This window comes from Natrix helvetica, assembly GCF_964273705.1.
Source record: "Natrix helvetica genome assembly, chromosome: 1".
NCBI classification, from domain to species: domain Eukaryota; kingdom Metazoa; phylum Chordata; class Lepidosauria; order Squamata; family Natricidae; genus Natrix; species Natrix helvetica.
Window position 1 is genome coordinate 128,357,321 of NC_138548.1, and position 16,032 is coordinate 128,373,352.

The 16,032-nt window shown below is 40.3% G+C and overlaps 1 protein-coding gene and 1 long non-coding RNA gene across 11 annotated transcripts in view; one reads left to right on the forward strand and one right to left on the reverse strand.

Annotated features, from left to right (window-relative positions):
- Positions 1-16,032, forward strand: part of TNS1 (tensin 1) — a 401,394-nt gene that overhangs the window by 197,605 nt on the left and 187,757 nt on the right. Inside the window, exon 1 of one of the 10 annotated variants that reach the window (XM_081935976.1) lies at positions 3,291-3,693. The exons of 7 other annotated variants lie outside the window; for them this stretch is intronic. In XM_081935976.1, coding sequence (XP_081792102.1) covers positions 3,667-3,693 — 27 coding nt within the window. In that variant the 5' untranslated portion in view covers positions 3,291-3,666. Of the gene's footprint in view, positions 1-3,290; positions 3,694-15,945; positions 16,007-16,032 lie in introns of those variants that run through there. 2 more of the 10 variants (XM_081935979.1, XM_081935980.1) reach the window with 2 other exon arrangements.
- Positions 4,471-15,233, reverse strand: LOC309383446. Its single transcript, XR_014173846.1, has 3 exons — positions 15,089-15,233; positions 11,414-11,547; positions 4,471-5,177 (listed from the first exon to the last, which is right to left on the reverse strand). It is a non-coding gene; the product is annotated as an uncharacterized lncRNA (long non-coding RNA).

Sequence of the window (16,032 nt, forward strand, 5' to 3'; positions counted from 1 at the left end):
GTTGAGAAGTAAGTTACAGTAGTCCCTTGGTACTCAACTGCTTTGAAACTCAGTAAATTTGGTACTCAATGGATTTTGACATGAAAAGTTTGCCCCAGTACTGATCGTTTGTTTGGTACTTGGGCGCAGAAGCTAGAACTTGTCAGTGTCAGCTGCTTTGTGACTCACTACATTATTTCTTATGGGAAAAATTTGGTACTCAGCGTTTTTGGCACTCATCGCGCCTTCCAGGACCAAATAACAATATGTTCCAAATTACCACTGCATAAGATAGTGAGATTTGTGACTATTAATATAATCATTAAAGCCAGGAAAAAAATCACTATATGAGGTATTCGATTTTCTTCATCTTTGGTTTTCTCCATCCATACTATCCTGGTATGCTAACTGTCCTTTTCTAAATGATTCTACCATGATTAAACATTTCTGCATGGAAATGCCATTTTTCAAGGCTTTACAATGAAGCTGCAGTCTACTGTAGCCTCTCATGAGGAAGCTTGGGGACAGCAGAAATTCTTTCCTGGCTAAGTAGCTTTTTAAAAAATCTAAAGAAATATTCCTTCTTCGAAACAGTTGGTTGCTCAAGCTTTTATAGGCAGTCATCTCTGAGTGCCCCTAATGTTTAAGCCACAAGTGGATCCAGATGTTGCAGAAAGTCTGTCCTAGGGATGAGAAGAGGGGGAGGCACCCGGAAAGCTTGACTCATCAAGGCTGGATCTGTTTTGTGAAGGAGGCTTTTAGCCAGAGAGGGGTATGCATGCATTTTGTGTGGAAGGGGTGACACAATGCATGCTGAGTGATTCCCCTTCAGCTGATGGAATTAAAAGCTAGGCAAATGAATAAACAAATAAATGAAGGAAGGACCATTTTTATTTTATTTTATTGAAGTGAACTTAAAGGAGGCCTGAGGAACTACAGCCCTTTTGTGACTGGTGGATTTCAACTGCCAGAATTCTTGAGACAGCATGGCTGGCTCAGGGATTCTGGGAGTTGAAGTTCACAAATCATAAATGGTCCATAGCTCCCCATCTCTGACTTAAGGGGATTTTGCTGCCTAGGTACATGAGCAAGTTTAAAGAAGCTCAATGGATTCTTCCTGATACTCATTATAATACCAATGGAAGAGAATATTTGTAGCTCAGGGTTGAAGTGTGGAATCTTTGGTGCTCTCTTAGCTGGGTTATTTGCTTGCAGGCATTTCATTGCCCAACTATATAACATGACAACAACCAAATGTGGAGAATACCAAGGATCCCAATCATTGTACTATATGCTAGCATCTGTCCCAGCTAAGAGGACATGTCCCAAAGGGGTTCATTCAAATTACAGTGGCATAGGTATCTGGTAGAAACTCAATGATATCTAAGTGACATTGCTTGCATGTTGATATCACTGCACAAATTATGTGACTTATGTAACACAATGGAATCTGATACTGGAAGATTTCAAGGTGACATCTTAAAACAAGCAAACGGTATTATTCCTTGTCAAACATTTTTAATGCAGTTATGGCCTTATGTATGATCAGCAGTTAAAGGTCCTTTGTCATGAAAGAGTATAAAGAATAAATCTGTGCTGGGACTATGTTTGCAGGCAATGAAAAAATATATATGGTAAAAATATAAAGCTTTGGTGTGTAACAAGAACTTTGTCACTGAAAGTTGTCCTTTTCTATCCCCTCTGTCTCAGACTTCCCTCAACTTTAAGCGTCTAGTCTTCATTGGATTAATAATAATTAATAACTCGGACATTCTTAATTTTACCAGGTGGTCAAGGAATACCAAATATCTAATCTTGTGAATTATGGCTTAAGGAGGAGGACGCTGTCCTCTGTGTGCACACATTTTTCTGTGTGCAATCTGACAAGAATTGCCGTGTGTGTGTGTGTGTGTGTGTGTGTGTTTCCATAATGATCTCTTCTTCATGGAGTAATTATGAAAAAATATGAAGATAAGTTAAACTTGGGATCTTTTATGACCAATATGTCCATGTGTATATTAAAAGCTAATATTTTGTTTTCATTAGATCAGAATGTACAATGTGTAGACACAATTGGCTGTTATTCAAAAATTAGAGATTTCTTTCTTCGTTTTTTTTTTCTTTTTGCATATTAAGTTTTTTATTTTTCCATTTTCATAACATATATACTATTACATAGCCAACATCATATTGTATTATTAAATGTTTACATCAATTCACCTTACCATCAGCTCCCAAAAACAATTATTGGCTCTTCTGCTCTCCATACACCATATTTGTACCTTATCCATCATTTTCTTCTCCCTCTCTCCTCCCCCTCCCTACCTCCTTTCTTCCCTCTGTCATCCTTCTCTTCTCTACTTCCCTTTCCTCTCTCCTTCTCCTCTCCCCCCTTTCCACTACTTCTTTCTCTCCTCCTCTCCCCCCCGCCCTCTCTCCTATCACTCTCTTCTTTCCTTACCTCTCTCCTCTACTTCCCACTCTTCATCTCATTTACTTGGTGCATTTCAGCTTCTGATCGAGCTCCATTTTATGTTGATGGTATTTATAATTCCTTTTCAGTATACATATTTAATTTTGACATATATCTTCCAAATTAGAGGAGATTTCTATGGTGGTCAGTATATATATAAAAAAGAAGATAGAGAACCCTTGCATAATAGGTAGGGAGGTAGTTGAGCAGGTAATATAAGGGGAGAGGGGAAAGTGTTCAGGCTAAATCTGTTTTATTTTTACAGGAAAATTAACACCTTCAATATATGAGCCTCCCATCTGTAACCAAAAATAAACCAGTCCATTTTGGCTCCTCAAAACTCATCTCCAGCATTGTGGGAACACTTGCACAGTGTAGACCCACTTGAGGGTGGTGAAAATGTGACTTTCTGAAAAGGGAGCGTGGGCGGTTACTGGCCAAGGGTCTCACAGTCCTGTCAGGGCTGGTAGAACCTCTCTTCCATTTACCCTGGCACGTCTGCCATGCCAGGCCAGGCTTTCCAGCCTTACGTCTGGAGAGCCTGATAAGGCTCAGACAGGCAGCCAGTTTGTGCAGAACTTTTGCAATGTTTTATTTCACTCCCCTTTCAAGCTGTTCTGGTTACCTTCTTCTCCTTTGACGATTCTTCGTACAGGCTGGTTTATGGATGCCATGCCCTTTAAAGCTGAAGGGGGAGAGGGAGAGAGAGAGAGAGAGAGAAAGAGAGAGAGCCCCGCGCAGCCAGTGGTGTTGTTTTTGGGCGTGTGTGATGTTGTACTTGGACAGCGATGCATGGAGGGGGGGGGGTTGGTGGGAAGAGGCTGTGCTAATAAGGTGGAGATTGGAAAGGAAAATCCCTTTTGAGACTGTTCTGAAAGCTTTTTCCTTTCTGCTTAATCACTGCACACTGCTCTCCCAAGCTCACCACCCCCGACAGCCTCGGGCAAACAGGTCTGCTGCCCTTTCACCAATCTCTGAATCCAAGTCCCTGGCTTCTCTCCATTTTCAATCGAATACTGTGTAACGTCTTTCACCTCTGCCAGCTTTGACTAACTCCATCTGCTAGGATTAACTTTTTGCACACACGATGGCTGGCTTTTGCTCGTCACTAAGGAAGGAGAAGCTTAACTAAGGTGAGACCCACCGTTTCCTGTCCCCTTGGAGGTAGTCACCATCTTGGAGGTGACAATATTTAAATAAAACAGCCCAGAAGGATGGATTTTGGAAGTGTAATGAACCAGGTATTGTTCTTCTGTCAATTCTTTTTCCTGATTGTCTAAAGAAAGTGGGGAAAGTAGCAATAAAGGGTTTGGGAAGTTGCTTTTGGAAAGAAGTTATGTACTTGTTTGAGATCTTTGGTTCCTGACCTTAAAAACCCTGAATATCTAGGGTGGCTGGAATTGGGGGTAAATACTTTATGAATGATGGGAAGTTCTGAAGGTAATGGAACATTCTAAGGAAGTAGTAAACTTTCTGAGAAAGTTTGGATTATGGAAGCTAGTTTAAACTTCTAGAGAAAGTTTGGATTGTGGAAGCGAGTTTAAATTGGCATTGGTGTTTGTGTGCTGGGAAAGAGTCAGCTACTACTACTAAGCTGAATTTTGCCTGTTGAATGGTTGAGAAAATAGTGATGCCCCACGGGAGTAACTGTTTAGCCGAAATATTATGTTCTGTTCCTCTGTTTCTGTTCCCTAAATCTATTTTCAGTGTTGTATATTTGTATAACTTTCTGCTGGAGCAGCATATCTCTTCCTTGGCATTTAGAAACGATGATCTATCTTTCTGTACACTCAACTGATAGCATCACCATTATTCTGAATAAAGGAATGCCAGGATTGGGTAATTTCAGTTTTAACAATCGCTGCAATAAGAAGGTGAAGAGAAGAAATTAGGAGTTGGGTACCTTCACTTAAGCTCTACATCTCTACGTGTTTTTTTTTAATTAGATGAAGAGAAAGAATGGTAGCAGATTACTTGTAAGGATATATTAGGCTTGGCAGGAAGCAATAAGAAGAGAGTATCAGAGGTAGAATTCAATGCAATGTTGTTCTTTGTTGCTAGGAATTTTTATTTTTTTCCAGAGCGCTTAAAAATGAGACCAAACTTATAGAGCAAAGTTGAAATTTTGATTTACCATAGATTTAAAACATGGAGACTTGAATGCATATTACTTATTAAGATTGTTTATGTTGCAATAGAAACAGAGTTGCAAAAATTCTTAGGATTGTTCAGTTTTTTCCAAGATAGGTGTGCTAAAGTAGCATGCCTAATTAGGAAACGTTGGTGGCAGAATCAGTGGGACACAGATAATTGGTAGGGAGTGTTGTTTTTTGGTAGCTGCAGTTATCTTATCACATTTTGAAATATAGATCTGTAAAATGCACAGAACCTGTGAATTATTCACATTTGTATCAGCTATGTTTTGAAATAACAGGTTGTATAGCTTTTCAGATTTTATTACATTCTTTTCATTAACTCTTTTTATGAATCGAGTTACAGACAGCCGCTACTCAATACATGTTTGTATCCAACTTCTAAAACACCCCCTGCCTGTTTGCTAAACCAGAGCAATAAACTCATTTTGAGTACAACCCTGATTTATGCAGATACAGAATAAGTTTTCACCTCTCTTGGGATTGGGATGTCCCTGAGTAGAATTACTCATTTCAATTTTGGCTGCCATTGAGGGTGGTTGATATCACAAGTTCAAAGATTCTGAAGCCACCTGGATCATGAAACAAAAGAGTTTTCAATTCCACAGCATGGGAGAAAACTTCCTTGAGTTTAGTCTTCCTCCCTCCCCCCCTCTCCCTGTCCCCCCCTCCCCCCTTATGCCACTCCTTAAGAGTCAGAAGAATGCAATAAAACATCTGGCTTGGTTTTGCACTTTAGGGTAAAACTTCAGCACAGATGTATTTAGGTTTCAACTGTACTTTGAAAAAGGAAACAGTTCTTGCAAGCCTGGAAAAGGGATGCATTAGTTTTCAGGGGGGGAGAAAAAAAACACAGAGGCTAGTTAGAAGCAGTTAATGATTGGCTGGAGATTGTAGAAATCAACAGGCTGGAGGCAAAATAATGCCCAGTATATGTTAAAAAGAAAAAAAAAGTTTAATGACTGAACATTTTATGCAGGAATTCTGGCCACATTGCAGAACAAATGAGTTTTCAGAGAAGAATCCTGTGCTTTCAGTCTCAAGGTGGATACTTTAGATGAAATACACTGCACAGATTATCCCTAACACAGGCTAGGAGAGGTTAGCTTTTGTAAGTTCACCATGAACCTTAAGTCCAGGTGTAGGCAATCTAATGCCCTTCAGAATGTAAGTATTTCAGCATCATAATCAATAATACAGGGAGTTCTCAACTTGCACTAATTCATTTAGTGACCAGTCAAAGTTATAATGGCTGATGGCCATTTTTCACACTTACGACTGTGGCAGCATCCTCATAGTCACATGATCAAAATTCAGTGGTTGCCAACTGGCATGTATTTATGACTGTTGCAGTGTCCTGGGGTCATGAGATCACCTTTTGCGACCTACCGACAAGCAGAGTCAACGAGGACGCCAGGCTCACTTGACAATTTTACTAATTTAACAACTGCAATGATTCACTTAAGTGTGGCAACAAAGGTCATAAAATGGGGCAAAATTCAATTAACAATGGACATTTTTGGCTCAACTGTATGTGGTCATACATTCAGGCCTACCTGTAGTACATTTTGGGAGTCATGCAAAAATATCTGAACAAGATTAATTGATTGATGGATGGAATTTAAGTCACATTTAAATCAAATTGCAAGTAAGGACGTGCACTTGTCTGGAGCTTCCATAGTTTTCTTCTACATGTAGTCCTCAAATTATGACCACAGTTGAGCCCAAACTTTATGTTGCTAAGTGAGAAATTTGCTAAGTGAGTTTTGCCCCTTTTAATGACTTTTCTTTTGAGATTTGTTAAGGAAATTACTGCGGTTGTTAAACTAGGAACATGGTTGTTAAGTGAATCTGGATTCCCCATTAATTTTGCTTGTCAGAAGATCGCAAAAGGGGATCACATGACCCCAGGACACTGCAGTTGTCATAAATATGAGTCATAAAAATGAAAATCACATGATTATGGGGATGCTGCAACGGTCATAAGTGTGAAAAATGTTCATAAGTCACTTTTTTCAGTGCCGTTGTAACTTCAAACAGTCATTAAATGATCTTTTGTAAGTTGAGGGCTACCTGTATGTGATGGGGAAAATTGAGTTAAATGATATTAAGGGTCCTGGCCCTGATTTGATTCTAAGGCTTGTGTATCCGAGCAAATCATGGCTGTACTCAACCTTATAAGGTTCTATAACTAGTAAAGGCATATTCTTGAGTTTTTAAGGTTGTAGTACATGGCAAGGAACAGCTTAATTTTTAGAAGCCTTAATATAGTTTGGGCTTTCCCCTGGTTCCTAAAGTGAGCTGAAAAAAGGCAAGCTACAGCAAGTGGTCCAAATATTTAGCCAAGAGCTACATTTATTTTAAACAAATCTGCTTTGGCAATTAAAACAGGGCGGTTGGTGCATTGTTTTGTGGAAGGGTGTAGCATTAATGAGACTTCCTGGGGTTGCTGAAACTCTTTCAGAAGTTCCGTTCCAAGTTTTTTTTTCCTCCCCCTGCCTGCTTGGGAAGTGTTTTTATGCTGTGCTAACTTAAGTTGAACTTTGATATCTTCTAAGCCTATCCCACTATGCACTCCAGCCCTTGGTGACTGCATCAGCGCTGCTCAAGATCAATGCTAACATTTTTCAGTATTTATAATGATATAACAAGAGCAATAGCAAGAGCATTTAGACTTATATACCACTTCACAGTGCTTTCCAGCCTTCTTCCTTAAGTGGTTTACAGAGTCAGCATATTGCCCCCAACAATCTGGGTTCTCATTTTACCGACCTCGGAACGATGGAAGGCTCTGAGTCAATCTTGAGCCGGTGAGATTCAAACTGCTGGCAGCTGGCAGTCAGCAGAATTAGCTGCAGTACTGGATTCTAACCACTGTGCCACCGTGGCTCTTCTACATGTGTTGTAAGACAAACATAGGTAAAGGTCTTCAGTATTAGAAAATATTCCATGCTTTTGAAATGGGTCTGGGCAATTACTGGAATGGTGATAGGAAAGAGATTTCAGAACTAGAATGATCAGGCAAAAATCTAATTAATTGAACGGTGAAGATTGGCATACACAGATGAGGGCTTTGCAGTCTGCTTCAGTTATAATTTATTCAGAGACCCAGATGCTTTGGGATTTCCCGGAATAAAACTGTAAAATGAAACATGTTGATCCCTGAATCTGTTCTTGACCCCTGTCTCATGTATTGGAAAGAGACGTTAAGCAGCCATCATGTTAAAAGTCTCTCTGTACTAATCTTCAAAGCATAGCACAAGCCTAAGTGTACTTATGTATGATAAAAGCCTATTCATATCAGGCTCCTTTTACCATTCATGTCTTGAAAAAGCATGGCTTTATATACTTATTGTCCTTCCTTGAGCCTGTACCTAACCACTTTCTCCCTAAGTTCTTATTAAAATATGGAGAAAAAAATTTACTCTGGCTTTTTAAATTACTTTTCATCCATTTCAAATCCGTTCCCATTAGGAATGGCTGTATAGCAGTCTTCTGTAGAGAGACTGGCGTGTTTGAGATAGGCTAATGGTATTTGCCTTTTTCTTTCCCAAACTTGCTGGTTCTTGCAGTGTCTTAGCTGAGATCAAATGCCCTCAAATTGCTTCAGTTTAGGAGAAGTTGCCTGCTTACTCCCAATGTACCTAGGTGGAGTCTCTTTGCACCTTCTTATTTGACCTGGGAAGTGTCATGTATTGTAGAAAAGATACTGAGTTTTTAAAAAATTATTTCCCCCTATATTCACCCAATGCACTGTTGTTCTTTGCTTATTTCACATTGTAACTGGGATATATGCATATAGTGTTCATTTTCCTCTTGCAAAAACATGTATAATATCATAGTTTATGCAGGCTTAGAAAAGGTTTGGAAAGAATGCTTTAGATCTTGTGGAAGTATAGCATCTCCTTGCTACTTATGAGAGCCAGACGTCTATGTGAGTCTGAGATAAAAATGTCTTTGGTTTCTGGGGTCCACTCATTAAAATGAGTGGACCCCAGTTCTTAAAGCATCTATATCTTTTTTTCCCCCTTGGGTTTACATTTGAGACAACTATTGGTTTGTATTCAGTCTTTCATTTTGGAGAAAAGATCACAGGGTTACAGCTATAGGAACCTCAGAAGAAATGGAATATAAAGACCTTTTCAGGCTGTGTTCAGGCCTGGGTGTGGAACAGAATCTATGCTGATTTCTGTTATGGTGACTGGTGTATCCTGGATTCACTCTCCAGGATAGGAGAGGTGACACCTTCTAGGTTTTGCTTGATCTTTCAGTGTTTTTTCAATACCATCTATTATGGTAACCTTCTGGATTGACTGTGAGGAACTGGAATAGGAGTGCTAATCCATAGCGCTGTTCTAAATTAGAGGTTCAAATTGGTAGTAGTGGGAGATGGGCAGATAAGATATCAAGATCTGGGGTCTCAGTTGTAGGGTCCTGCAGGAATCAACATTTTCTCTCTTCTTATTTAACATCTATATGAAACTACTTGGAGAGGTCATGATCTAGTCTGGGGTTAGTCATTATCAATATGCAAGAGATTGCTTGATGATGTGCTAAAGGGTCAGTTTTGATTCCTAGCAACTACAGATATTTCTCCATGGCAATCATGCCGATGATATCTGGATTCCAGGCCAAACAAGTTTACTTAAGTTAAAACCTATTGTTTAGGTTGTGTTCCAATGACTGAAGGCAGTAAGTGTCTACATAGGAATGAACAGGCTTAGCCTGAATCCTAATAAAGCAGAGTGGTTTGGGTTCAGAAACCATTTGATTCCAGAGATATTAAAGAGAGTAAGGTAGATGACCTCGATGAAGAGGAAGTGGAACCTTTCATAGGCAAAAGAGGCTGAAGCATTTTGTAAGTGCAGGACATGATAGCATTGGGAAGCAACTCAGCAGATTCCTCCCTAATTCACTGAAGGAGGAGGAAGTACAGCATAGATTTTGCTGTATAATAGCAAAATGCCAACTCCAATAAAAGAATATTTTTTCTTTCCTATGTGATCTAGTGGACTGACAGATATTTCACCTTTGGCTTTGGATGGGGTTATGCTTTTCTGTGTAGACCTACTTTATAAATGCCATGTTGTCCTGGATTTACAGCTCATGTTTGAAGAGCACATGGCATCCACCTCGTGTATCTACCCATTTGTATTCTTTTCTGGATTAGGAAGTTCTTCTCACTATGTTTATACAGTAAACAGTAACAGAGCTGGTATTGTGGTCTCCTGTTTAAATTACTACAATTTGCACTATATGGGGCTTCCCTTTGAACATCACTGAGAAATTTCAACTTGTTCAGAAGCAATTGTGAGTATCAGTTGATTTGCTCAAGTAGCACCTCTGTTTTGGGAGATTACTAGTTTGTTTCAAGATGCTGGTTGTCCCTTCATAGTTCAGGACTAGAATATATACGAGGCAGTCTTATCTACTCATCCTTTGAGATCTGGAAGAGAAGAGTCCTTCCAGGTCCCTATTCTCTTGAAATATCAGTCATAAGAATCCCAGGGTCAACTTCTTTGTTACAATATTCTTCCTGATATTAGGCAGACATAGACCCTGATTATTTTTTCTAAACCCATCAAGACCTGGCTGTCTCGGTGGGCTTTTGGGGTATGGAAAGCTGCTCTTGTCTGTCTTGGGGAAGGACAGACAATCATATGTGTGTTTACATTGATTGGATAGTTGTTCCTCAGTGCCTGGAAGGTTACATTGTTGTGTTTTAGTATTTAATCTTACTAATATTTTGGAGGTCTGTAAGGAACTCATGATGTAAGCCTACTAAAATAAATACAGATAGTCTTCAACTTACAATCGTTCATTTAGTGACAATTCAAAGTTGCAATGGCACTGGAAAAAGAGACTTACAACTGCACGTTGCATCCTCACAGTCACGTGATCAAAATATGGGCACTGACAATCAACATGTATTTACAACAGTTGCAGGATTCCAAGTCATGTGATTGCCATTTTCAGGCTTCCCAGCCACCTCTTGATAAATAAAGTCAATGAGGGAAGCTGAATTCCCTTGGCGATTGCATGCTCCACATAACAGCCACAGTTGTTTGCTTCGCAACTATGGGGAAAAGTTTATAAAGTTGGCCATGACTCACTTAACAACTGTCTTGCTTAGCAATGCAAATTTCTCAATTGTTGTGATGTCCAGATTATCTATTAGTTATTCAAGTTTGTTTTTTTTATAAATAGCAGAAAGGCCCTTGGCTTGTGTGAGATCCAAAGTGCTTCTTCCTAATATAGGTAGTCATCAACTTACATAGTGACCATTCTAAGTTACAACAGCACTGAAAAAAGTGACTCATGACAATTTTTCATGTTTGTGACCATTGCAGCATTCTCCCCCCCCCCCCATGGTCATGTGCTTTACATTCAAATGTTTGACAACTGGTTTTCATATTTATGACGGTTGCAGTGTCCCGGGGTTGTGTGATCCCCTTTTGTGGCCTTCTATCAAGCAAAGTCAGTGGGAAAGCCAGATTCACTTAACAACCATGTCACTAATTGAAGCAACTCATGCTGTAAGCCTAGTAAAATAAATAGATACCCTTCAACAATTTGTTTAGTGACCAAAGTTACAATGGCACTGATAAAAGAGTGATTGCAGTGAATCACTTAACAAATAAAATGGGGCAAAACTCACTTAACAAATTTCTCACTTAGCAACATAACTTTTGGGCTCAGTGGTGGTCTGCCTGTACTTTGATATGCTCACTCTGTTAAAAGCTTCAATAGTTTAACTTCTGGGGTCTAAATTTAGTCTGCGTAAGGAAGATAGAAAAATATTTCCTACCAGCCAGTCAGCTCTGCAGATCTTTGTTTGTGGTCCTGCTTGCTCTCCTGCTTAGTAGTTCTCAGCTGCAGATTCCTCCTCCAACTGCTTGGATTCACACAGCCCCTCCAGTCCACATATCAGATACACAACACCTGCAATATCCAATAACAGCTAGTAACCTCCTCCATTGTCTATGAGACCTGCCCTTTTATATACTTAATATTCTTTCTCCAAAAGAAAGATTGCCTATTCTCAGGTGTCTTAATTACTGTAGGCAGTTCGTTTCTAGGTGGGGCACATTTCATAGTTTTGACAGGTAGGTATCCCACCACTCAAGTTTGTAACCCTGTCTGAATCAGGTCATCTCATCTTGTCATAGATTTGTTTGATAAAATATAGCATTGTAGTCAATATTTTGATGCATAAATATGACAGTGATACCGAGTTCTTAAGACTCTGAGCTTATAAACAATCTTCAAAGTGATTATGTCGCTTATTTTTGCTCCTTTCTTTGTTCTTTCTGCCATTGAGAGTGGCTAACATGGAATCACTTACTATTCAGTTGGTAGCAAGCTATATACCTTGTATGTACCTTCCTACAAGTATACCTTCCGACTCTGCTTTGTTAGAAGGCAAACAAGCCAACGTTTTCAGTTCAAATCTTAGGAGAAATAAATAACAGATTGTTTTTGAGCCTCAATTAGCCACCCTTAAAGCAGGAAGGGCCAAATAGAAGTGACTAGTCTTGTTCACACGGAGACAGAACTGTTCTGATTTGCAAGCTGAACCATGACTGACTTTTCCATGGTGAATTTTGTACTTGTAAAACAAGGTATTCTCGGTATTAAAATCACCACTCAAATGCTATTAGAAATATTGCCATTGGGTTTCTGGCTGTTAGGAGGTTTGTGTGTTGTTTGACTTCAGTGGCTTTTAGCTTCTTTCTTTGGTTCTTTTTCCCCCCATAAGGAGTTGTCTTGGTGCAGCTGCTGCCCTGGATACCGTTCTCTATGACAGCTTATGACTAAGAATGTGAATCTCTTATTTGGAACTGTGTGCTATGTTAAGTTTATGAGGTGGGAAAAATGAACTGCTATCCTCAGGGGAGAATGCATATATTCCATCTGCATGGGCCATTCATTACATAGGGTCATGCTGTTTATTTTATTACACAACCGGGGTGGGAACTTGATAGTTAAAAGCCACACTGGCTGGCGCTATTTGAAAGTATTGGCAAATCTATGTCAAATCATTGGACAGGATTTGAGTGGATTGGACATGATCCCTTGCATGAATTTCCAATGGGGTATATAGATCCAAAACTTCTTGCAGCCCAGAACAGAGGAAACAAGAAAATAGGAATACGCTCCAGCTAAGTCACTGAACCTGGCATCATCGGGAAGCTGACTGGGATGTGGTCCTTGGCATAGTTTCTGTGCATTGCCAAAAAAAAGACACACTGCTGCAAATTAATTTTTCATTATAGGGCAGAGATATTTATTTGTTATATGTTACCAGAGAGGACTCCCAGTTTGACTGAGAGCTATACCCATTTTCAGAAGACAATAAAAGATAGTTCATTTAAGGATTCCTAATATAATGAAGGCGCAAGGAACTGAAAGTTTTAAAGAACACTAAACCACAAGATTGGTGTCGTTTTTCTACTATCAGAGTTTGTGGGCACAATAAGCAAGACAGTCAGTCTCCCTGCCTTATCCATAAAAAATGTAGCTAATCCAAGTAGTTTATAACCCAATTCTTCTGATCTTTGGAGGACAATATGGGATAGTCCTAGACTTACAACAGTGTGTTTAGTAACTGTTCAAAGTTACAACGATACTAAAAAAAGGGATCTACGATCATTTTGCACACTTATGACCATGCAGCATCCCCATGGTCACCTGATCAAAATTCAGACACCTGGCAACTAACTCATATTTATGATGGTTACAGTGTCCCAGTGTCATATAAATCACTTTTTGCAATCTTCTGCCAATCAAAGTCCACAGGGAAACCAGATTTATTTAACAATCATGTTACTAGCTTAACAATAGTAGTCATTCACTTAACAATTGTGGGAAGAAAGGTCATAAAATGGGGCAAAATTTGTGTAACAAATGTTTCACTTAGCAACATAAAATTTGGGCCCAATTGTGGTTGTACGTCGAGGACTACCTGTATAGAGAAAGTAGGAGATAAGGTTTGGTTAGACATCAGAAATTAAAGGGTTAAACCAAGGCTATATTTTGTGAAGGTACATTGTAAACAATGGATATTCATATTAGTTTGCATGTTTTGGAGTAACTTGGGGATAAGATTGCTGGGTCCTGGAAAATTTGCGCTATTATAGGCAGGGGGTTGGACTAGAAGACCTCCAAGGTCCCTTCCAACTCTGCTATTGTATTGTATTGTATAACAGGCCTTGCTTCCTCTAGAAATAGTTATTGTTGTATGAGCTTCTTCTGTTTGGCCTATACCAGTGATGCCGAACCTATGGCACGCGTGCCACAGGTGGCACGCGGAGCTATTTGTCAGGGCACGCGAGGTGCTGCCTTGTCAGGCCAGCTGAGTTCACCCTTTTTAAAGCCATTTTTCACCCTCCTCAGGCTCCAGAGCCTTTATAGGAGCCTGGGGAGGGCGAAAAGAGCCTCCCCTGCTCCCCCAGAGGCCCTTCGGAGGCTTCATGAGCTTCCCTAAAGCCTCCGGAGCGCAAAAAACTGGCCCTACGGGCAAACTGAAAGTTCGGGAACGGATTTCTGGTTTGCTCGGAGGGTCGTTTTGACTGCTCCAGAGGCTTCAGGGGAGCGTCCTGAAGGTCCCTCAAGCCTTCGGAGCACTCAAAACGACCCTCCGAGCAAACCGGAAGTCACTTCCAGTTTACTCAGAGGTTTGTTTTGACTGCTCCGGAGGCTTCAGGGAAGTGTCCTGAAGGTCCCTCAAGCCTCCGGAGGCCTTCTGGGGGGGCGGGCAGGGGAGGCTGTTTTCGCCCTCCCCAGGCTCCTATAAAGCCTCTGGAGCCTGGGGAGGGCAAAAGAAGCATGCAAAAATGGGGGGGGGGAGCGCCTGTAGTGCGCACATGCATACTGGGGGTCACACATTGCATTATGGGTGCGGCATCGCTGGCCTATACCCAGAGGTGGTATTCAGCCAGTTCTGACAGGTTCTGGAGAACTGGTAGCGGAAATTTTGAGTAGTTTGGAGAACTGGCAAATAGGCTGGCCCCGCCCCCGCTGCCTCCCAGCCTCCCAGCTGATCTTCTTTTGTTGCCCTGAACAGGAGAATGGAGCTGGAAAGCAGGTTAGTGGGGCGGGGAGGGAATGGGGATTTTGCAGCATCCTTCCCCTGCCATGCCCACAAAACCACACCATACCCACAAAGCCATGCCCACAGAACTAGTAATAAAAATTTTTTGAATCCCACCACTGCCTATACCAGTTGAGTTAATAATGTGGAAAATAATAAGGTATAATAGAAAGTGGTTGGAAGTTACTCAAGATCAATTACATACAAATACAAAGAATGGGAAAACATATGCTGCTGGTGGAAAAGACATTGCATTAGCCTTGTACTCAAATTCTTTTTGTCTGTCTGAGATTTCTCACAGAGCATGTGTATTTGAGTGAGTAAAGGAATAGTAGGTAAAGCTTTCTTCGTGGAAGATATAAGTAACATCCCCTGAGGCTGTATCCTGACCTGAAATAAGCAGAGGAAACTGACTCCGATTTCCTAGCTTCATACAATGTTTCAGCATGTTGATTTCTGGCCGTTGCTTCTGCTACAGGAAAATAGGGTTCAGCCTGGGAAGTGAAGTCATCAGGTAAGGCAAGTGTTGCAAACTAAGACTTCCCCCTTGTTGCCTCTTTCAAATGTCACCTGGTAGTTCTAGTACTTGAGATAAGTCAGACCTGGTAAATCATTTATCTGGAATAACAGACATAACAAACTCTGGACCTGCTTAGCTGGGAGAGTTGGAGCAAACAGAATTTAATTAGCATATTAAGTAGGCTAAACCTCTACAAGTGCCTTTGTCATCTTTTTCAACTTTTTCTTCCAAAAGTTAAAACTCACAGGTGTTTGGGGTGAGTGTGTCAAAACATTACTTCTGAATGTTCAGATCCATTCTAATGATAAAAGGTTTGCGTGTTTTCCCTTTGTAAAGCACCTATTTTTCATAACATGTAGTGATTGCTAAGATATAAATAATCCTGTACCTGCACTGTTAACGGTTTTATTTTTTTTATAGAGTATGGCTGGTAATAAAAATAACTGGGGAGGGGGGGGAGGATTGTAAAAGAAATATCCAGCTACTTTGCTAGCATTTGTTGAGTTTTGAAATTTTGCAGAAATGGGTATATGGGAGTTAACTTTCTAAGCCTCCAGAGACTAATGCAGGCTTGTGATCTTAGATGTTGAAATGGGCAGTGAACATTCCATAACATTTAAGCAATCTTGAGAAGAAGCCCACAGAAGTTGCTAGCCTCCTGAAATGTTTGCTAGGACTCTTTCTGACACACATATCCATGTGAGTCATTAATGGCCTAAAATGGACATGGGGATCAATGGGAAGTGAAGATTCCCAGCCTAGTCGTCTTCAGATAATTCCTGGAACAGGCAAGTGGTTATTTACAAATATATTT